The sequence below is a fragment of the Manis javanica genome, chromosome 10 (genome assembly GCF_040802235.1).
Source record: "Manis javanica isolate MJ-LG chromosome 10, MJ_LKY, whole genome shotgun sequence".
Classification (NCBI taxonomy): domain Eukaryota; kingdom Metazoa; phylum Chordata; class Mammalia; order Pholidota; family Manidae; genus Manis; species Manis javanica.
The window spans coordinates 112,703,305-112,725,256 of NC_133165.1; the positions used below are offsets into that span (position 1 = coordinate 112,703,305).

Consider the following 21,952-nt stretch of genomic DNA (forward strand, 5'->3'; position numbering starts at 1 on the left):
CTCAAAAAATGACAGGGTTTCTGAACATGGATAGAGAGCATTGTCCCTGCAATTCTTTTTCCTAGGGCCCTTGAGTGACATTATCCTGTGGGCAGTGGAGGGACCTTGGATGCAGGGGTGCTGGCTCTTTGAACTGCCCAGCAGAAGTTTTCCTGGGCTTTCCTCACAGCTGGTGTTCACATGAGGGGCTCCTCTAGGGATGGTGTAGGGTCTCTAGGGAGCAAGACAAAGCCCTTGCGAGGCAGCTCTGGGGGGAAGGGTATACTCATACATGCATGCATATGCCTGTGTGGGTCCTTTCACTCCAGTGCTTTCTACTGTGGCAAGGATGGTAAATAAGTTACCAACCACTTGCCTGTCCTAAATGCTACACTCAAAGGTAAAAGAGATGAAAAAAATTAGTCAAAGCAGAATATAGTTTTGCCTAAAAATACTCTTAAGAGATATGTAATTAAAATGACAGATGGGAAATAGTCCCAAGATCCAAGGAATTCCTTGGCCTGGGCACAGCGGCACTTAAGGGGCTGAGGGTAGAAGTGCATCTGGGAGGCCTCTAGAGACCCCTCCTTGACAAACCACACCCTCCCCAGCTCTGTAGGTTGAAAGCCAGCAGGTCCAGAAGGAGCCTGCAGTAGGGTTAGGCAGACCCAGCAGGATAGGATGCAGCATGGGTCCTACAGGGGCCTTGAAGCCAGCCCTCTCCTCCTGCTGGGGTTTGGTCATGGTCATCATGCCTGGCCTGTTCGACTAGAGCCACGTGCCCTTGTGACAGAGGTGGCTTTTGCTTTTGGGCACATGAGGCCCAGCCCTCCTGTTGATCTCCTTCCCCCAGCATGCCTCCAACATGGTGATGCTTTGTGGTGACCCTGTGGTGGCTGTAGCCAGCATTCTGTCCCCTAGGATCACCCATGGATCTTGTCCTTCCACAGAACTACTTCCTCAGTCGAGCCCAGAGCCTGTGTGGCCCCGAGCGCAATGCTGTCCCTGACTCGCTGCGCTGGCTCTGCCACCCTCTGGGCCAGAAGTTTTTCATGGAGCGGAGCTGGTCAGTGAAGTCTGCTGCCAAGGAGAGCTTGTACTGTGCCCAGAGGAACCCAGGTGAGAACACCTTTGCAGCTGTTGGGAACTGGAGAAAGCCACGAGAGCCACCAATACTGCAGGGTGACCGTACTCCTGGTGGAGACATGGGTCATCTTGTCTTGCCTCCAAGTTGGGGAGGTCACGGGCCTGGTCAACAGCTAAGTGAGTCTGCAGCTGCCCCCTGACTCAAGGCCCATGGTCCTCACATCAGTCACTCTGTGTTCTCTGCCCTCGTTCTGGGTACTTTGAAAACACAAAGGATGCATGGAGTTGCTGTTCACCGGTTCCAGTCTCCTTGTCCCCCTGGAAGGCAGACAGATGTATATGGAGCAGTCAGGGAACAATAGGCAACAGGCAGTCATGGAGCGCTCAGAGTCGTGTCAAGGACAGGGCTTCAGGCCTCGGGAGGATGCTGGCTTGCTGTCCCTGGTGTTTGACAGTTATTGGATGTGACTTGCTCAGCTCTCAGACTTGAGCACCAGCGGCTTTCCACCTTCTGCGGACTTTTCCCTTCAACTTGGAATGCTGGGGAGTTAAGGCATGTTTTGCAGGTTCAGGTGTGTGTGCGTGCGTGCGTGTGTGTGTGTATGTGACAGTGTTGTGGTGGAGGTTTCGCTATCCTTTTTTTAAAAAAAACAGTAATTTATTGCTCAAGCTATGAATGGTGGGCAACACCAAAAAGGAAGGATAAAAGCATAAAGCAGTCCTAAATCTCCCAGCCTGTCCCTGCTGTCTGCTTTGTCTACATGTAGACTTGCCCTGGTTTTTTCAACTCTTGTGGGCTCTGGCTCTAGGTCTTGTCACCTAGAATGTGTTTATAAGTGTCCTGCCACCTCATCCTCATCAAATTGAGGCCCACATGTCTGCATGTGTGAGGGGGCAGAGGGTCTGGTGACAGCCTTCTTTAGGCCTGCCCTTGGGGGACTTGTCAGTGACAGCTATTGCAAGCACTGCCAAGCCTCTTGTTTAATCAGCTCAGCCAGACAGCTGCTGACCACGAGTCCCATGGATGCTCTGGGAAACAGGAGCAGGGTCTTCATGTGCTGTAAGACAGCAGCCCCACCGCCTTGTTCTCCTCAGCTGGCTGTCCTTCTGAGCCACACAGGGAAGAGGCAGGCAGCCTCTGATACTTGGGAGAGCTGTCCACCTTCCCATTTTCTGTTTTCTGACAAGGCTTCCGGCTACTACCTTATAGCTCCCAACCTTGAATGGAATACTGAGACAGTCTAAACCACACGCATCTGGGGGTGACCACTCTCTCCACCCCTGCCCCCATATTCTGACTGTTTAAAAAGGTGGTTCTGGAGTTTGGTTGAGAAGGGGGTTTGATACACAGAGGGAATAGCTGTTTCTTGGGTTCCTTTCCCCATCTGTTTTCTCTGTAAAGACAAAATGGGCTTATAAGTAAAACCCATTTAACCCTTGTCCTGGCCTTTCTCCTCTTGTTCAGCTGACCCTGTCGCCCAGGTCCACCAGGCCTTCTGCAAGAACCTGCTAGAGCGAGCTGTGGAGTCCTTGGTGAAACCTCAGGCCAAGAAGAAGGCTGGAGACCAGGAAGAAGAGAGCTGGTAACAAGCACCCTGCCTTGGGCCATCTGCCCAGGAAGCTCAGGGTGGCTGTGAGCCCAGCTCCCAGGAGAAAGCACACCCTAGTGTAGGGTCTTCAGGGCAATGAGTGATTCCTTTGAATTGACTTCCCAAATATAGCAGCCCCATGAGATCCCTGGCCTCTTTACCCTTAATCCCAAACTGAGTATGTCTTTTTTTTTCTCCCTTTGATTCATCCCTTCACCAAGTGGAGTCAGTTGCAGGTCAGAGATTTGATTAGATTGCTGTGCTTTCTTGGGTGGGGAAGGGTGGCCTGTTGAGGGGTTAAGAATTGGCATGAGGGAAGCTTGGCAGAAGGCAGACCCCTCTGGTCTGGACATCTCGGAGACCCAGACCTTTACTGATCATACTAGGCAATTTCTTTTTTGTTTTCTTATTATTATTCTACACAGTTATTGAGTTTTTCCTTCATGGATTAAGACCTGAGAGGCAGATAGGTGCCAAGGTGACTGTGTAAGGCCCAGGTCCTGACTGGAGTGCACCTGGGTAGGGAGGGGAGGGCAGTTCTGCCTGGGAGATCAGAAAACTTCTGGGAAGAGAGGACATTTGAACTGGGCCTTGAAGGGGAGGCGTCAGGTTTCTGATGAAAGAGAAAGGCTGGCGTGTGAGGACTAGCCTGGAGACATGGCGATTAAGCAGTGCAGGAGCAGCGCTCCGAGTGTGCCTGGCAAGGTAGGGAGAAGGGGCCAGAATGTCCACTGGGTCTTGGAGCTGGGGGCTGAACAGCCAGGCCACAAGCATGGTCCTTGTGTACATTTTCATGGACATAGGACCCTTTCATTTCTTTCTAGTGAATTCTCCAGTGCTCTGGAGAACCTGAAATTACTTAACTCTTTTGTGGATTCTGTGGGGATGGTGACCGCCCCCTTCTCCAGCAGCTCCGTGCTCAAGTCAGCCCTCGGTAAGCACCCTGCTGGGTGGCTCTCTAGGCCATGGCTTCTTAGTTCAGTCCTTCACAGCCGTTTGCCCGAGGGTTCCAGGGGTGGTTATGAGTGTGTACTCAAGATCTGCTCTGAATCTGAACTGTGTATCTATAGCCCTCATGTAGCTCCAAGCCCTGTTACCCTAAAATAGTCATTCTCCTTGAAGTGGAACAAAGGGAGTGAATGGCTTCCCTGGACCCTGCCTGGGGGTGGGCAGGTCAGGAACCTTCCCAAATGCCCAGCATGGACAGCAAGTGCTCTAGGCCGCAGGGGCTGCTAGGGACTCACCTTTTAAGGCACAGTGGCACCTGAGAATGCTCTTGGGTATGAGACTCTCATCTGGGTGTCAGTACTATTCTCCAGCTACCCGTTGCCTTGGGTGACACGCACAATCCACTGACTGAATTGGCACCAGGACAGTCTTTGCTTCTGCCCCTAAACTGTCATCACGGTGCTAGCACATCAGTTTCTGAGGCTGCCGGGGGAGGGTGTCGAGCTCCCTTCCGGCCGCTCTTCCTAGGGAGGGAAGGATCCCAGAAAAGCAGCCACTCCATCATGACTGCTGACCTCATGGCCTGTCTTTATTTCAGAGTTTGGAAAAGATTGTGCTCTTAGGCCTTTGTCTTACACGTCCATCCTACTGGCCTTGTGCAATCACTAGTGTCATTATTTTGCAGCTGAGAAAGCTGTGCCTCACAGAGGAAAAGCCTAAAAAGATTCTAACATGAGCCTGCAACTACAAATACTTGGGAAACCCCATTTTTCATGACTATAGGAAGTTAGGTTTTTCCACTTCTATTTAAAAATAACACTATAGGGAACATCTTCATTGAACTTTTTTTCTCTATTTAGGCTAGTTTCTTTGGGATAGGTGGCCAAAAACAGGATTACTAGATTAATTGGAGTGAACATTTCTAGGGCTCATGGTACAGATTGCCAAACAGTCTCCTAAAGGTTGTGGTGGTTGATGGTCCTTTGGGGCAACCTGAAGGCCCCGAGCCATTGCCAGAGGATACAGATGGCATGTGCCCCGTGGGAACTAGCTGCACCCAGCCGGCCTGAGCCACAGGTCTGGTTTCTGTGGTGCTGGGCTAATGTTCAGTGTTGTTCTCCCCTAGGTCCAGACATTGTCTGTCGGTGGTGGGCGTCTGCGATCACAATGGCCATCAGCTGGCTCCAGGGAGATGACTTGGCTGTGCGCACTCATTTTACCGAAGTAGAGCATGTCCCCAAGGCCCTGGAAGTGACAGAGTGCGTAAGCCTCCTTGGCCACTTTCTAGTTTCTCTAGGAGAATCCTAAACCTGGTGTGCCAGGGAATGCCAGGCTCACTTGTCTGGGTCAGAGGGAGGAAGCAAGTCTGGGCAGCCATCAGGGTGAGGTTCAGGCAGCTTAGGGGATACTTGCTAGATAGATAAAGCAAGAGGGAGGAAGAGGGCACCTGGGCAGCCGAGCTTGGCAAGCACACCTGTGTGTCATCCTAGCAGCACTGCTTCCCAGGCTCCTGGGCCTCATGTGGGGCCAGGTAGTGTGGTGGTGGCTGCTGGGCAGCACAGGGCTCATGAGACCCCAGCTCCCACTCGTGTGCCAGCAATCCACCCAGTTTCCTTTCAGCCACTGGGCACCCCCATCAGCCCTGTCACCAAAAGGGCCTTTACCTTTAGCCCAAAGCATAACTGGAGAGCCTGACCTTCCTTTTATGGGACTCAGGCCTGCTTCTTGGGGGCATTTGGTCCATAGTGATGGGCAAGCCTGCCTGCTGAAACCCTGACTGTCTCTAACTGGATCTGAGCATCCCTGCCATGTGCCACTCAAGAGATTGTAAAATACTCCAAGGCAGAAAGACTGCGCCAAGTCCTGTCCTCAGAGTCAAGGCCAAGGCACTTTCTGTAAAATGGACTCTTAACCAGGAGAGAGCTGAGAAAAGTGGGTCTAGGCACATTCCCTAAAGTAGATCTTATGCCCAGTCTCATTTAAGTGACCCTTATTATTATTATTATTTTTGGTATCCTTAATCTACAATTACATGGGGAACATTATGTTTACTAGACTCCCCCCTTCACCACGTTCCCTCCACAAACCCCATTACAGTCACTGTCCATCAGTGTAAGATGCTATAGAATCACTGCTTGTAAGTGACCCATTTTTAAGCACCCTCACAATGACCACCAGCCTTGTGTTAGCACTCCACCCCATGTGAGTTTTCTCCCAGCCAGCACTGAGGAAACCCAGGTAGACTGGGCGGGTAGATTGTCTAAAGTCACTTCACGTCGGAGCAGCAGAGCCCCAGCATGCAGCTTAAACCCTCAAGGCACTCCTGCCCCTGAATCCAGTCACTCCAAGGGTCCTGTGCTCTTTGGAGATGGTGATGGTGGGGGACCCCACCCCAGCCTTCCCTCCTCCCTGACCCTCATCTGCTTTATAAAAAGAAGTGATGTTTCTCCAGAGACTTGGCACCTGGCTTCTTGAGGAGTGGTGCCTTAGGAAGCAGGTGCAAATAATGGGCCAACACTTCGTGTCACCATGGGTAGCAGCAAATGGAACTGTGGCCATTTTGTAGATAAGGAAACAGGCACAAATTGTTTTATTGATCATCTTAGTGACAGTCCTGTGATTGAGCCTAGGTCTCCAATCCCTTCCTCTCAGCCACATGCCCTGCTCTGACGTCTCCTGTACACCTCCATGACTCCATCATCATTCAGTGAATACTTAACGGAGGGCCTACTTGGTGCCAGCTGCCTCTCAGGAGGTGGCAGTGAACAAGAGAGCAAGTTACAGCCGTAAGCAGACAGTGGTCCATCCTGCACTGGTGCCGTGTCCTGTGGGAGCTGTCGCCACTGCCTTGGCTGGGCCAGGGGTGGCTTCTAAGAAGCAGCCAGTGCATCTGTTCACTGGGAGGGCTCCTGGGCCAGAGGCAGACCTGCCCCTAAGAGCACAGTGTCTGGTGAGGGAGGGAGGCCCATAAGCCAAGAGTTGGTGTGAGGGCAGCAGAGTGGCTTCAGAAGGCAGGAGGCAGCCAGAGGAGGCTTGTAGGGACAGAAAGTTGCTGAAGCAGAAGGCAGACCACAGGCCCAGCAGGTGAACAAGTCTGTGGGAAGACTTGTGGGAAATGGTGAGAAAAGTATTCCAGGTAAAGGCCCCCCACATCAGCAGAGGCACAGGAGTAAGAGAGGGAAAGATGGGCTCCCGTTGCCTGGAGCTGGAGCAGAGGCAGGGCAGAGGCAGGCAGGAGACAGGCTCTGGTGAGGCTGAGGAGGGCCTTGCTTGGCCAGGGTTGACCCTGTAGCTCACTCACCCTCCACTCCACTCCCTTCCCCTCTCCAGCCATGCTGAGTCCTGGATATTCTCCATGTCTCTCTCCAGGCCTTTGAACATGCTGCTCTTCTCTGGAACCTTCCTCCCTTGTCCTCACAGCTTGCTTCTTTATAAGATACAATCCCCTTCCTATGGTTGACTTTCCTTCATGGTGCTTGTACTACCTGGCATTATATATTCTGTGTTTAATGCATTTGTAATCTGACTCCCTCGCTAGAAAGTAAGCGCCTGCAGCCAGGGACTTGGGTTCACTGCTGCATTGCCAGACTTGGGGATCTGTCAACATTCCTTGAATGAAGAAGGTGCTGTAGGGGTGGGGAGCCATTTCAGATCTGGAGCTGGGGACCTGGAAACATTACTGCAGCTTTTGACTTGACAGACCCATGTGTCATAGCAGTGTGGGGTGTGGCAGCCATTGGCTTGGGTTCTTCCTTGTGCTATCCAAGTGACACTGACCTACGTCACCTCTCTCTTGCTCAGGAGCCCCCTGGTGAAGGCTGTCCTCCACACATGCAAAGCTATGCATGCCTCGTTCTCTGGGAAGGCAGATGGGCAGCAGAGTTCCTTCTGCCACTGTGAGAGGGCCAGCAGCCACCTGTGGAACAGCCTCAACGTTAGCGGGGCCACCTGTGACCCCACCCTCAACCACGTGAGTGGGGCTTACCTGGCCCCTCGGGGAGGTGCTCAGATTTGGGGGGATAAGAACTCTGACCTGCCTTGCGCTTACCCAGCCTTTGGGGCTGTCTAGGACACAAACCAGGCAAACAGCCGCTTCCCCAAAACATAGCCTGTTGGCCCCATGCACTCCCTTCAGGCCAGGTGTGTTCCCTTGTACTTCTGCTGGGCTCCCTGAGTCCCAGATCCTGCTGGCCTTCAGCTGTCAGCTCTGGGTGAACCGCAGTTGGCCAGGGCTCCGCATTTGCTCCAGGCAGCTTGCACAGCTCCACAGGCCCAAGGAGGCCCCTACCCCTCACACAGACCCTGAACTGACTGACCACCCTGGCACCCCGAGGCTGACTGCACAGCTCCTTGCTGGCAGCTGTGGTGCATTGTAGTTGCATTGCATGTTCTGGTAGTACCCATGCAATGTTCCCACAGTGCATCACAGAGGCCTGCCTGGCCCTCGAGAGACTTCCCAGCCATGCCTTGTTAGAGGGCACTGCCATCACTGTTGGGTCACAAGGCACAGCCATCCTGGTAGAGGGGAGGGAAGAGCAGCTGAAAGTGAAGCATCGTCTGCTTGCGTGGAAGGAATGTGGCTTCATGCCAGAAAGGCAGGGATGAGGTATGTCTTGGAGGGTCAGACTCTGAGCCCCTCACTGGGGTTTGGTACCAGTGGCTAGGCTGGTACTTCTAGCTAGAGTCATCAGTGGCCCCTGACACTGGGTGAACACAGGACGGTCTGCCAGCCCTGCAGGACAGGCAGAGTGCAGAAAGGGCCCCAGGCCAAGGCCTGTGGGGGAGCTACATCTCACCTTGTGCCTTGTGCCTTTTCTCTGTTGGTCTCCCATAGCATGTGTCTTCGTAAAGAGCCAAACAGCCTTCAATGAGTTTGGGGATCGAGAGAGCTGCAGGCATCTTGGGGCTAGAATTCCTGGGTGGCAGTTGTGTGGGAGATTTGGCCTAGAAGGAGGCCCCATGGGACCTGGTATCCCTCAGAGGGCAGAATCTAGCCTCAGGCTGCTACCCCCACCCAGAAGTGCTGGCCAGTGCCCACCTCTTAGAAGTGCCAGACTTTATTTTGAGGTGGGAGATCTCATCTGTGTCCCCTTGAGGCTGTCAGCAGTCAGAAAACAGTGCGGGCAAGGGGCAGGGTCCAGGGTGGGGTCTGGAGCAGCACTGTGTCCCCTCCAGGTCCAGCGCCCTGGAGAAATGACAAATGGCCTGGGTAAGTCCATCTGAACCTGAGGGCCACATGTGGCCCATCTTGAAAAGAATTTGCCTTCTCACTCTCAGTGCTCCTGGTGGCAATGGACCAGGAGCCAGGCAGGCGCCCCAGCCTTGTGGGTGTCATGCAGACCACGTGGGGCCCACTCTCGTGCCACATCAAGGCCTATCAGCAGCTGGTATCAACCGAGTGCTTTGAGGGCTGGCATGGTGCAGCACATGGTGCTCTCATTTAACGCTCCCAATAGCTCCATTTGTGGCTGAGGAAACTGAGGCTCAGTAAGGTTCATTCCTGTGCCAGGGTTGTGTAGCTAGTTGGTAGCAAACCCTTAATTGATCTAGGTCAGTAGGTCTAAACCCCAGCATCCAGATGCTCTGCGGTTCTGCCTTCATGGGCTCCTGAATCCCCAACCCCAGAGGCCACTTGGGGTGGGCATTGGCTGCCTTCTGTTGAAGTGAGCTTCTCCTCCTGCTCCTCGCATCTGCTGGCTATGCTGCCACTTCAGGCTCTCTGATTCCTCTGGAGGGACAGGGCCATGGCACCTTTCGGGTATCTCAGCCTCCAGGCCAGCCATGTGGAACTCCCATGAGGTGGAGGGACCTGTGCCTCCCTTTCAGTTCCATGAGGATTTGATTCCTGCCCCTGCCATTTGTGTTCCCTATACACAAGTGTAGGCGCAGCTTCCCCACCTGCACACTAGAGAGAACAGATCTCCCACCTGGGGTCATAGAAAGGACTGAATGCTGTGAGTCTGAGTTCGTCCTTCGTCAGTTTTCTTGCTCCCTGGGGAGTGTTTTCTAGGCTGCCCCACCTGGGGTTCTCTGTTTCTTCCCAGAGCTGCCAACCACTGGGCTGGAGGGAGCTTGGTAGGTTCTGGGATCCCTGCCCCAGCAGTATGCCAGTCACCTATCCTGCCGTCTTGCTCACTCCACAGGTGGTCCAGCTGCTGACCTGTGACCTGCTTCTATCCCTGCGGACATCACTCTGGCAAAAGCAGGCAGGAGCCAGCCAGGCCCTGGGTGAGACCTACCATGCCTCAGGTGCTGAGCTGGCCGGCTTCCAGCGGGACCTAGGCAGCCTGCGCAGGCTGGCACACAGCTTCCGTCCAGCCTACCGCAAGGTGAGGCCCAGTGGCTGGTAGGGGAAGCAATTAGGTGTCCCAGAACCCAGCATGTCATCAGTCTAGGGTCATGGTGTTGGCCCTCTGAGTTTAGCCAGCTGACCTGTCAAGCACTGGGCCAGGTGCCATGTGTCTCTGGGTTCTGCTCATGTTGGTTGAACATCTGCCGTGTGCCCTGGTGTGTGGTGGTATGCAGATCACGTGGTCCACTGACAGGCCAGCAGGGATTGCACCTCACTGGATGTTGGGAGCAAGGACGGGCTCCTGTCTAAAGCCGCGTGGGAAGGACACAGAGAGCTACATCCAGCTTCCGTGACTGGCATCAGGGGGACAGTCTCCCTAGGACTGCCTTTAATTCTTTACCTGCCATTTGGTTCTTCTACCTGGCTCTCCCTTGGCAATGGCCACAGAATCTAAATCTCTGGGTCATCTGGGTTGACTGGACTTGGGTCATTTCCTTGTTTGTTTTATTATTATTGCCAATTAGAGTAACATAATATTTTTGCCTGAAATATTTTCCGAAAATCAAAGTGAGAAGGCCAGAAGGTCAGTATGTAGGGGAGGGCTGTGTTTGGAAGAAAGGGCAAAGACTGAGAGTGAGGCAACCCTCGCCTGGGGTGCCTGGGGCCCCCCGAGGGTCACATTATGGCCATGGTGTGCAGTGAGCCAGGACAGCACAGCAGACAAACACTCCTTATACCCACCCCCGCTGGGGGAAAAGAGGAAGTGTGCCCCCAGGCTGCTGGCCCTCTGGTCTGCCCAGGGTGCTGCTGGCGCAAAGGCCTCTTCTTGAAACACCATTTCCATCCTGCCCCTTCCCTGCTGACACCCTTCAGCAGGACTCAGGACCCTCCCCACAGCCTGGGATTAAGGTGTAGTAAGAGCTTTGAGATTCTGAGGAATCAAGAGACCCAGGCCTGGCTCCTTGACTCGTATTTACAGGAGAGTTGCAGACTTTTACCTGGAAACCCTCTGGCCTTGATCCCTTTCTGAAGAAACAAGTAGAAGGAAACAGGACCTAGACCCCCCAAAGCTCTGCCCAGCTGTCCCTCTCCCGGCTGCTGCCCCTGCCACTGGTCTCCTGTTTTCAAGCTGGAGGCCCCCCCTGAGGACTGGAATTTTCCCGCAGGCCACTTGTCTCCAATCCCAGAGGGTGTGTCACCAGTAGAGGAAAGCAGCCCTTTGCTTTTCCTTACTGGTGTCTCACTCCTGCCCCTGCCAGCTGGTCTGTGCTGTGCTCCCCTTCCAGGCCCCCGTCCCCTCCCCCATGGCTTCTGGCTTACTTTGGGCCTCAGAGAAAACAGCAGAGATTGCTCTTGAGGGAGAACAGGGCGGGATAGTGTGGAGAGAAGGGGAGTTATCAGGTGGCAGACACAACACCTACTGGGGCACAGACCCATGAGGGCCCCGGCTTGATTATGTGTTCCCCCGCACCTCCCCAGGTGTTCCTGCATGAAGCCACCGTGCGCCTGATGGCAGGGGCCAGCCCCACCCGCACCCACCAGCTATTGGAGCACAGCCTGCGCCGGCGCACTGCCCAGAACGCCAAGCATGGTGAGTCCCACCGTGCTGCAGCCTACGATGTGGACCTTGCCAGGGCAGGGGAAGGGCTGGGGGAGCCAGCATCTGCAGCGTTCTCAGAAGTGGCTTGAGAATAAAAGAAGCCCAAGGCTTGATTAGGTGGGTTGCTGGGGTGGAGTCCTGAGGCGCTGTGGGGCAGGAGCTGGCGCAGAATCATGAGTTCCAGAGCCAGATGGCTGGGCTACATCTCAGCCCCACCACAGGGTAACAGCCTGTGACACCAGCCAGGTTCCTCTCGTCCTGCCCGTGAATGAGGCAGGGCTCTGGAACCCCCTCACTGGGCGAGTGTGAGGGTTCCTGAGCCCACATCCAGCCCTGGGAGCGGTATCTGTATCACAGCAGGTTCTCAGAGAGTGGTTACATGCGTCTCATGCCCACAGGAGAGGCGGACACCTGGCCTGGCCAGCGAGAGCGGGCCACTGCCATCCTGCTGGCCTGCCGCCACCTGCCCCTCTCCTTCCTCTCCTCCCCGGGGCAGCGGGCAGTGCTGCTGGCCGAGGCTGCCCGCACCCTGGAGAAGGTGGGCGACCGGCGCTCCTGCAACGACTGCCAGCAGATGATTGTCAAGCTGGGGGGCGGCACTGCCATCGCCACCTCCTGACTCCCAGGCTTTGCCTGTTTGGGTCCGCCACCTCCCCCTGTCTCTTCTCCCAGCCTCTCCCTCCTCCCTGCCTGTCTCTCAGCCTCTGTCCCTCCTCCCTGTCTCTCAGTTTCCCCCTCCTCCCTCTGGGAGCTGTGGGATGAACCTGAGCTATTTTGGGACCACCTCAGGCCATTGGTTCCCTGGGCAGAACCCCTTGAAGCTGCTGTGGATCGATGCCCATGGTCCAGGGCCCAGTGGGCCCAAGAGAGTAAGGGCTGGGCAGGCAAAATTTGGGGGGTCCCTCTGACTTGAAAGTAGCAGGGGGAGCTCCCAAGCTGCTCAGCCCCTGCCCCCAGCCCTCCCAAGATTCTCTTTCCTCTGAATGCCTCTCCTGCCTTCCCTGCTTTCCTGTTTTTTTTATCAAGCTTTCCCTCTGGGGGTCATAGGTCTCTGGGCACCAGAGTGCTTCACCCTTGTCACTGTGCCCAGCAGGCCCCCTCCCCCCTTTTATATGAATGTTTTTATATCAGTATGCTTGGGTTTGCCATGATGCAGGGCCAAGTGGCTGTGGCATCTTTATTTCTCTCCCTGGGTCTGTGTTCCCTCCCCTGTGCCTGACAAAGCCAGTTTTTTTGTTTTCTCTTTATTACACAGGACAGCCAGGGAAGGAGGGGTGCCCAGCCCTGGGGAGGCAGGGGGAGTTAGGGGGCAGGCCTGGAGGTGGATGAAATAATGTTGGCATTATTTTTGAATTTTTTAAAAAATAAATGATACCTTATTTAATTGTCCTTTCCTTCCCACTCCCCCAACCCACTGGGAAGTCAGCCTAAGCTCAGGGTAAGCCCAGGGAGCTGGGAGAGATGAAGTTACCCACTGGGGCCAGGGACCAGGGTCCTTCAGCAGGGGCTCTCAGTTCCCTCCACCCCAACTCCTACCTCCATAGTCTATTTTTATCCCTAATTCTTGACCTGAAAATAAGCTCGGGTGGCAGGGAATAGCCCCCAACCCCTTTCCAGGGTAGGCACAGTGTTGCTCAGGGTGGGCACTAGGAATGAGGCTTCCTTCCCTGATGAGTGTCTGGGAGAAAAAGCGGTCCCACTTTTCTGGTTCCCCTGCGACCATTTCTCCCAGTCTTCCAGAGCCTGAGGACTGCCTGCGACCCCAGAGCCCGCTGGGAGGCTAAGAGGGGTCTCCCTCCTCCCCTCCTTGTGCTTTTCACCCCCTCAGGCTGGCTGGGGCAGAGAGTAGGCAGGGGCCCCAGCACAGATTGCAGGGGAAGGGGGTTGGGAATGCAACAGCAGCAGCTCCCCTGAAGCCAGGTGCAGGCTGGAATGGGTCAACTTGGACCTTACCCACTTTCTTTCTCCCTGCCCCCTGCAGTACTCACTGTAATTTATGGCCCCTGCCCACTGGCTGAGCCAGCCCTTGTGTCATGTGTATATACTGTGCCTTGTTATTGTTTAGGGGTGGGAGGGGGTGGTTTTTCACTGAAAAGGGGGCTTCCTTGATATGGAGTCATTCACCGTATGCTGTTCAATAAACAGTTTGGTACCGCTCAGCACGAGGTACGTGAGGGTCTGTCATGTGACCGCCGTGGTGACTAGCCAGGTGGCTGCGTGGCTTGGCCTCCAGTGGGCCAGGTACCGAGGACAGCCCCTCCCTCTCTGCTGAGAGGCCCCAGGGAGGCTTTGTTCCAAGACGGGCTACGTGGCACACACTCCAGGACTGGGACAAGGCCTGGGATAAGAGGGCGGTTGGCAGTGTTGAGAGAGGTTCAGGGTCACTGTATGCAGGACATAGAGCTGGCTGTTGGGCTGACAGCAGCAGTTCTTTGAGGTTTGGGGTGCTAAGTCCTTCTGTGTTCACCACTCAGAGAAATCTCTCCCTTACAAGGTTGGCTGTCCCTTAGATTGCCCATCCTCCCTAGAGGCAGTGAGACTCACTGCCTACAAGTCACATCCAAGTCCAGCTCCTGAACTTCCCAGCTGGGTCACCTTGGACAGGTCGTCGCCTCAGCCTCCATTTCCATGTGTGCACAGTGGGGATGACAGTCTCTGCCTTTGACTAGGTCCCCATAGGCCTCTTGGCCAGTTTGAATGACACCATAAGCATAAAGTGCCAATTTATGGTAAGTGCCTTGTGAGGCTCATGAGGAGCAAGACCACTAGGAGAAGCAGGCCTGAGAGCCTGCTGGCCTCACGGAGAGGTGGGGCCGGGTGTGACGAGGAAATGAGCGTGGGGCTGCTGCGTATGGTCCATGACCTGGCCCACTGAGAGATAGGTGAGGCCCTTTAGCTCCCAGAGCCTCTCCCTCCAAAGGGCAGTTACAGCAGGCCACACAGCACCCCCAGAGCGAGAGCAGCAAGGAGGGCCTGCTGCAGCTGGTCCCTGTGCAGTTGCTACAATGACATTTCCAGTGGTAGACATGCCCATGGCCTCAGCCTGGCCCTGGCCCCTTGGGATGGAGAGCCAGGGCCCTTGCGACTGAGAATGAGCAGAGGTGCCCACCTCCTGGCACAGCCCAGCCAAGGCCTGCGTCACTAGGTGGGTGGTCGTGGGTGGCCAGTGTGCCCAGGATCCCTGATCCTTTTGTGAGTCTCAGCAGGCTCCATGACTCAGCACCCACTCTCCTCCCCCAGCTCTACACAGCTGCAGGATGGGCCCCGGGGCCACCCCACCCCCACCCTTGTTTGAGGGTGTGAGGGCTGCCTCCCATATAAGCCATGGGGAGCCTCGCTGCAGGCAGCACCATGGGCTCTGAGATATGGCCTGGGGTTACTGGACCTTGGTTTCCTCAAGTGCCACAAGGCAGCAAGGTGGACCCTTCTACAAATGAAGAATGGTGAAATTCGGGCCTCCAGGGCAGCCCTGCCAGCAGGAGGAAGGTCAGATGCCTGTACACTGGGAATAGGAATCCAGTCCTGCCAAAACACATGTTCATAACCTTCTCTCCTCCCCCAGACTGCCTGCTGCCTGCCATTTCACCATCAGATTCACAGTGTCAGCAGAATACATGAGTCCTACACTGGAGTCAGCTGGGTGACTGGCAAATTACTGAGGTCTCAAAACCTCAATCTCCTCATCTGTAAAGCCACATACCCATGGGGATTTTGTGAGGATTAAGTGAAAGAAACAGCAACAAATGGTTGCTATTGTTATTAAAACTGTATTATGTCTAGGGCAATTGGGAAGGAAACTGAGGCCCAACTAACTGGGTGGCTGTGTTGTGATTACACAATGAGGAGCACAACCCACCCCTCAATACCCCAGCAGTGCTTGGCACAGAGTAATACAATGCTTGCAGGCTACTAGCGATGCCCTGGGCCCCAGCCATATACCAGGAGCCTGCCCTGGAGTGCAGCTGGCAGTACCAAGCTTGTGGAGTACAGGTACCCCGATGGGGGCACTGCCAAGACTCCAGGCTCAGCATCCCATTCCCTTTTCCCCCAGAGCAGCTATTTGGAGGAGGCTCCCCCCTCCTAAGCACCAGCTGTCCTCTAGGCCCACTGCCCACATGCACTAGGGGGGTGGCTGAAGGCCAAACTAACCAAGTGGCCTGCAGGCCAGGGGCCGGCCCAGGGCCAGACCATGTCAGTGAGGATCAGCAAAGGTCCAGCTAACTCAAGCTGTACAGTGGGTGACTGGCCGGAGGGAACACCTCCATTTAGGAGCTAAGGTTCCTCCAGGGAGCCCCAGGCTCCCAAGAACCCTCTCCCCTGTGCCTGGTCCTCAGGACGGCTGGGGCTTAGCTGCTTCCTCCCCCATGGCTCCCATTGGTGTGGACATTAAGCCTGGCATTCAGCCCTGACCGCCCTTCCAGCCACTTGTCCCTGGCTCCCAGAACACTTGCCTGCCAGCCCTCAGGAGCAGTCCTCTGCTCTTGAATATGCTGCACCCTGTGTCCGGACTGCCGTCTGTCCAGTCAGTGACCAATGCCTCTGACATCACGCTTCTCAGAACAAAGCTGGGGCTCCTTTATTCTCCAGGGTGGGAGCCACAGAAAAGAATTTATTTACAGGAGGAACCTAGGACCCCAGCACAGAATCACCAGCTTTACCAGTGGACCCCATCTTATCCCTGCAGGCTCCAAGGCCCCAGTCCAGTTAGGAAAAGTTGAAGGGCGGGCCTTACGGCCAGCGCCCCTCCTGCCCGAGGCCTGGGTCCCAGGCCCTAACGATGGAAGCTCTCAGGCAGAGGAGGGCTCCCGCAGATGTGATGTTTCAGGAGAGCCGGCAGCCCCATCTTCACACGGTGACCTCGGCTTTGCTGTTAGTGCTCAGGTGGCGGGGTCCCCGCGCCGCGCTGCCATAAAGGCCTCGGGGCTGCGGGCTGAAGGCCTCGGACAGCTTCTCCACACTGAACTGGCTCCGGGTAGTGTGGCCGGGCCGCCGGGGCCCGGGGGAGGCCTGAGCCGCCAGGTGCCCGCGGGGGGCAGGCCGGGCCAGGCGGCCGGAGATCCAGGCCTTGTAGTGACCCGACGGGACGGGGCCGACGGGAGGCGCGTAGCCCGGCGGCGCCCAGGGGCAGGCGTCGAGCAGAGCAGGCAAGTCCTCATGGGCGCGCGCCGTCTGTGCAGGGAGCGTCAGCGGGCCGGGCTCGGTAGCTGGAAAACGCCTGTAGAAGTCCGGCGGGGAGGCCTCTGCCGGGGGACGGGGCGGGGCCTCAGCGCCGGCAGCACGGGGTGGGGAGGAGCGGAAACAGGCTGCGGGAGACGCGAGTTACCACCGCCCCCGCTCTGGGTGCGGCGGTGGGGTCCCAGCCAGGCGTGGAAGCTCGTTGCCTAAGGAGGCGGGCTACAGAAGCCGGCTGGATTGCGGGCCCTCAAGGCTGGGAACTTTGGAACCCCAGCTGGGGCTCCCCCCACTGCCTTGCAGTCTAGGAGCTTGGGTAGTGGGGGTGCAGTGGGCCCAGCGCTCTCCACACAAACCCGGCCACTCACCTGCTGCCTTGAGCGCCGCTGCCTTAAGGGTGGCGTACTTGGAGTAGTCGGGCTGCAATGTCATGCTGCTGCCGCCACCCTGCAGCCGGGGGCCGCGTGGGGGCCCCGGTGTCGCCGACCCCACGGCCACGTTGTTGGGGCGTTTCTTATCTGGAGCTGGGAGGGTAAGATGAGGCTCAGTCTGCTGACCAGAGGACACTGCCCCTGCACTACCACCTCTCCCCAGCTGCAGTTCATGAGAACTTGTGGGATGTCTATTTGGGCCAGACTGAGAGCAGAATCTGTCTTCATGGCAGTATCTCCGGTGTCTGGAACAGGGCCTGGCTCAGAATAGCACAAATAATAGCAGCCAGCCCTGGGTGGGTGCTAACCCAATGGATGGCTCACCACCACGCTCTGCTTCTTGTGGAGATGGAGGGAATGTTTGCGAATGAGATCCCGTAAAGGGCAGTAGAGGGTTGAGGGGATACTGTCAAGCCTGCCTCGTTGAAAGAGGCCAAGAGGGAGGCTCCAGCGTGGAGGAAAAGGCCCAATAGAGGCCACAGACCCAGGCCAGGCAGACCCCAAGGCACTGAGCTAGAGCCTAGAACCAAAGTCTGGGTCAGATCCGTGAATCTGGAGTCTTACATTGTCCCTGGGGCTGGAGGTTGCAGGACTCCTCAGAGGGTCCCTCTCCACAAAGGGGAGCTGACCGGCTTGCCCAGCGCCCCTTCACACACCTGCAGAGGCAGGCAGCTTGTTTCCCTTTGGGAAACAGTGAGCTCAGAGCCTCTTCTCCGCAGCATCCTCCCCTACTCCCAGGCCCGCGTCAGACAGAAGAGGCCCGTGCTGTAGATTAACAAATGCTGGCCCACCAGCCTACTCACCTGTGCTATTGGGGGAACCACGGGGGAGGCCATCACCCATTTGCACCTGGACACAGCTACCCAGAGGTGGGCCCAGAGGCGGAGGCAGTGGCTCCTGGGGGTCTGGCTGCTTCAGAAGTTCGGTCAGTGTCCTGTGGGGTAGAGTGGTAAGATGCAGCCCTCCCAGCTTCCTACTTCCCCACTAGCCAGGCGCTGGCCTAGCAAAGGCTGGCCCTGCCACCACTGTCTCACCGTTTCAGCCTCTCTGGACCTCCCTTCTCCCCTGTGATTGACACCATGTCTAGTTTCTCCCACCAGGCCTGACCTGAGGCCCCAACTTCCCAGAACAGGTCAGGAAATTCCAACAGAGTCACATGTAAAGAGGGCCACCTTGTTTTCCAAACGCTCCCTTTCTTCCCTTTCTTGGGGTCCACTCTCCTAGGCCCTCTGAGTTGAGCGTCCTCTCCCAACACCAGTCCTGTTAAGGTTATCAGACTTCTGGACTTTGCTTGTGCTGTTCCCTCTGCTAACAGTATCTTTTCCTCCATCTCCTGTAAAATTCTTACTCACTCTCCAGACCCCAACAGAGAATCCCTCCTCCAGGAAGCCTTCTTTATCTGCCTACCTAACTTGCCTTCTGAAGCAGGGGATTCTGCTTGGTCCTGGGACATAGCTGCCAACACAGACATGGAGGAGCCACGAGATCTCCCACTGGTTCAGCACCCAAGGCTGTGTGACCTTGGGCAGTGCCTCCCTGGGTACCAGGCCACCCAGCCCCCACCCAGCTGTGACAGCATCTGATGGAGCCTTCCCTGCAGACGGCCAGACCCAGCCTTCAGCCCAGCTGCCTCTGGCATCCCATCCAGAACCCATGATTTTCTCCTAGCTCTGTTTGACCCTTCTTCTGGTGCTGGGGCCTCAAATGGCTGCTTCTTGAGGAACACGTTGGAGGTAGGACACCTAGGATGAGTGTGGTACGGCTGCAATGTGGAGGGTCTGAAGACCTCTTAGTGCCTGTCTGAGCTGACCTTCAAATACTGCCCTCTCCTCAGCCACCTCGACTGTGATATCTCTGCACAAGCACCCACCAGCCAGCTGTCCAAAAAATCTGAGCACTTTTCTTGTCTCTGGGCCTTTGCACAAACTTTCTCCAGAGACAGACTTCAGCTCCCCTCCAAGCCCACTGCGAAGCCTTCCCAGGTCATCAGCCTCAACACAGCAGAATTAAGGGTGAGACCTGAGCAGAGGGCACACGCCCACATGTGAGCTCAAGTTGGGCTCCAGGTCTCCCCAGAAGAGAAAAGTGAGTCAGGGTACATGGGAGCCTGAAGCCTAGAGAGAGGAAGAGACTGACCAAGATCACCTGGCACATCAGGGGTGGCCAGCTCTTTCTGAAGCATCACCAACCTGCTTCCTGGCCCCTTCAGAGGAAGCACAGTCTAGGTGAACAGCTGGTATTTACTGTGGCTGCCCAGCCACCCCCCTATACCACCATGGCCCTCGGCTCCTTCTGCCCCACTCTCTCTGGTCAAGGATATGCCCTGTCCTCTCCCCCTTGGCCAGCATGAAGAATTCCAAGCTCAGGAGGCCCAGGCTCTGCCCCTCCACTGTCCAGGACCCAGGATGGGAGCCTCCACACCAGGGAGGCAGCATAGTAGCTGAGACCAGGGTTCTAGCCCTAGCTCTACCCTAGCAAGTGGGAGTTGGGGGGCTAAATGGTCTCGGGAATGTTGAGTACTGTGGAGTGCCAAGGAAGCCTTAACCCTGTGCCTCTGAAGTCTAGGAGGGAGCAACACCCACACCAGGCCCACCCAGTCAAGAGGCTTCTCTCTGTTGTCACTTCTAAATACCAGCTTGTCATGTGCCTCCTCAGCAGCCCACACCCAAGGGAGCCAGGACCTGGGTGAATGAGGAAGGCACTAGCTCCAGGACATAGGGGTGACTGTGGGAATGTGGATGTGAGTTCAAAGGTGAGGATACAGAATCCCGGAGTCCCTATCCCAGCTGAGGAGGGGAACCTGAGTCCTGCAGACTCCACTTTACACAAAGCTAAGAATTCAGCTAGTTCCTGTCCTGGTCTCAGCCACAAGGAATCTGTGTCCCCCACCTCAGGCCTCTTTCTACGGGGGAGAGGGAAGACCGCACGACCAATGACAACTGGCACTGACCCTCACCTTAGGGGTCACTGAATGGGGTGAATAGGGAAGATCTTCTGAAACCCCCGGAAAGGAAGGTCAGGCCTGAGTCACAGCTTTGGGGGAAGAGGGAGGGTAAAGTGGGGAGAGAAGCAGGAGGGAAGAGCCAGGAGAGCTACAGAGAATCCCCCTTCCTTCCCTGGGGGCCTAGGTGTCCCACAGGGCATCAGCCCACGTGTGACATCCCATGCTAGTGGGATGGGGCCCCAGGTTCCCTCCACTAGGTCAGGATCTTGTGCCCTCTGTCCTGGGCAACCAGCCCTCCCGCAGACTCCGCGGGAGGCGGGGCCGGGGGAGGGCAACCCAGAACCCAGCTCCCGCCTGAAGGTCACGGGGAGACAGGGCGGTATCAGCTGTCTCCCTCCGTGAAGTGGGGGCCGGGGAGGGACACAAACCTAGAGACAAAGAGGAAAAACCAGGGCGAGGGGCTGCTGAGAGGACCGGTTTGGAGAGGGGCGGGAAGGATGCAGGGTCGCCAGGGGGCGCCCACCGGGCAGGGAGGGCCGTCCAGGGCACGGCGAGGATCCCAGGCCACAGACCCTGGTCGTCGCGCTCACCTGGTCACTGCGCGCCGCGCGCGCGGGCTGTGCGCTCGCTCCAGGCCCAGGCGCGCCCCGATGCCGACCAGTACGAGTAGCGCGGCGACGCCGCACACCGCGTAGACGGCGGTGTGGCTGCGCTCGCGGCCGGGGTCCCGGGGCGCCGCGCGGTCGCGAGCACGCGCGGGCGGCCGGCCTGTTTGCACCCAGGCCGGCGTGTCGTAGTTGGAGCAACGGCTCTGGTCGAGGCGCCTCGGCCCGTCGTGGCAGCAGAAGCGATAGCCGCACGTGCCGCAGCAGAAGCTGTAGGCGCCCGAGCTGCAGTTGAAGGGCGGGTCCCACTGGCCCATCACGTCGTAGTAGCCACGGCAGCGGTCGCCCCCGGCTGGGGCCGCCGTGCTGGGCGCCGCGGGCTCCGGCGCCTCGGGGGCCCCCGCGTGGCCCGACGGCGGCCCCGCCAGCAGCAGTGCCAGCCCGAGCGCCAGCCGTAGCCCCCGCGGGCCGCGGCCGCCGCGCAGCCCCTGCTCCTCGGCCCGCTCCATCGGGCCCGCGCCTTCGGCTAGAGCGCTCGGCGCATGGCGGCGCGCCGCGGCCCCTCCCGCCCGCCTCCGGGCCGGTTCCCCCGCTCCGTCAGGGATCGCGCGGGCCCCGCCGAGGCGGCAGCCTCCTCCGAGGGCCGCGGACCCGCGGGGGCTGGGCCGGCGCTCCCGGGGCCGCACCTCCGGTGGGCGCGTCCTCTCCGCGGCGCACCTCGGACCCGCGCGCCGGCCGGTCAGCGCCCCGGGAGCCCTGCGGGCGGGGCGGCGGGTGCTCGCCTGCGCGCGGCCCCCGGCCTCTCCCCGGCCTGGCGGGCGCACGGGTCGCGGGCCCTAGCGGGGGCGGCGGCCGCCGGACACCGCTGCCCTCCCGCCGCCGGCTCCGCGCTGCCCGCTCTCTGGCTGCGGCTCGGGCTCCGCGCGGGCTCGGCGGGCGGGGGAGGGAGCGAGGGGAGGAGGGCGGGCGGCGGCGCCGGGGGAGGAGCGCGGCCGCCGCGAGGGAGGGGGGCGCGCGGAGCCGAACCCTTCCTCGGACCGGGCGCTCCGGGGGCCTCAGCGCGGCCCTCGGGACTGTTCCTCCGGCACGGAGCCCGCCGAGGGCGCGCCCGTCTGACAGGTGAGGGGACTGGGGGCACAGAGCCGCCCCGGGAGGGTCGCTGCCGGCCCCGCCGGCCCCCTTGCCCCCGCGCCGCCTTCCCGTCCTCTCCGTCAGTTCGGATTCAGACACAGGTGGGCCGCGCGGCAGGCCCTTCGCCTCCCCGCGCTACGGTTTTCCCGCCTCTCAACTGGGCCGGAAACGCCAG

General features: G+C 57.6%; 2 protein-coding genes across 3 annotated transcripts in view; one reads left to right on the forward strand and one right to left on the reverse strand.

The window, feature by feature from the left end:
- The window catches only part of SREBF2 (sterol regulatory element binding transcription factor 2), a 55,805-nt gene extending 42,152 nt beyond the window's left edge, over positions 1 to 13,653 (forward strand). For both annotated transcript variants that reach the window (XM_037006872.2, XM_037006873.2), the window contains exons 12-19: positions 930 to 1,098; positions 2,531 to 2,648; positions 3,479 to 3,588; positions 4,729 to 4,861; positions 7,404 to 7,572; positions 9,746 to 9,931; positions 11,374 to 11,485; positions 11,893 to 13,653. In XM_037006872.2, coding sequence (XP_036862767.2) covers positions 930 to 1,098; positions 2,531 to 2,648; positions 3,479 to 3,588; positions 4,729 to 4,861; positions 7,404 to 7,572; positions 9,746 to 9,931; positions 11,374 to 11,485; positions 11,893 to 12,113 — 1,218 coding nt within the window. In that variant the 3' untranslated portion in view covers positions 12,114 to 13,653. The remainder of the gene's footprint in view (positions 1 to 929; positions 1,099 to 2,530; positions 2,649 to 3,478; positions 3,589 to 4,728; positions 4,862 to 7,403; positions 7,573 to 9,745; positions 9,932 to 11,373; positions 11,486 to 11,892) is intronic.
- A 2,392-nt stretch (positions 13,654 to 16,045) lies between these two features.
- On the reverse strand, positions 16,046 to 21,561 carry SHISA8 (shisa family member 8). Its single transcript, XM_037006871.2, has 4 exons — positions 20,632 to 21,561; positions 17,901 to 18,031; positions 17,035 to 17,190; positions 16,046 to 16,734 (listed from the first exon to the last, which is right to left on the reverse strand). The coding sequence occupies exons 1-4, from the start codon at positions 21,153 to 21,155 to the stop codon at positions 16,340 to 16,342; spliced, it is 1,206 nt and encodes a 401-aa protein (XP_036862766.2). The 5' UTR covers positions 21,156 to 21,561; the 3' UTR covers positions 16,046 to 16,339.
- Between the last annotated feature and the right edge of the window lie 391 nt (positions 21,562 to 21,952).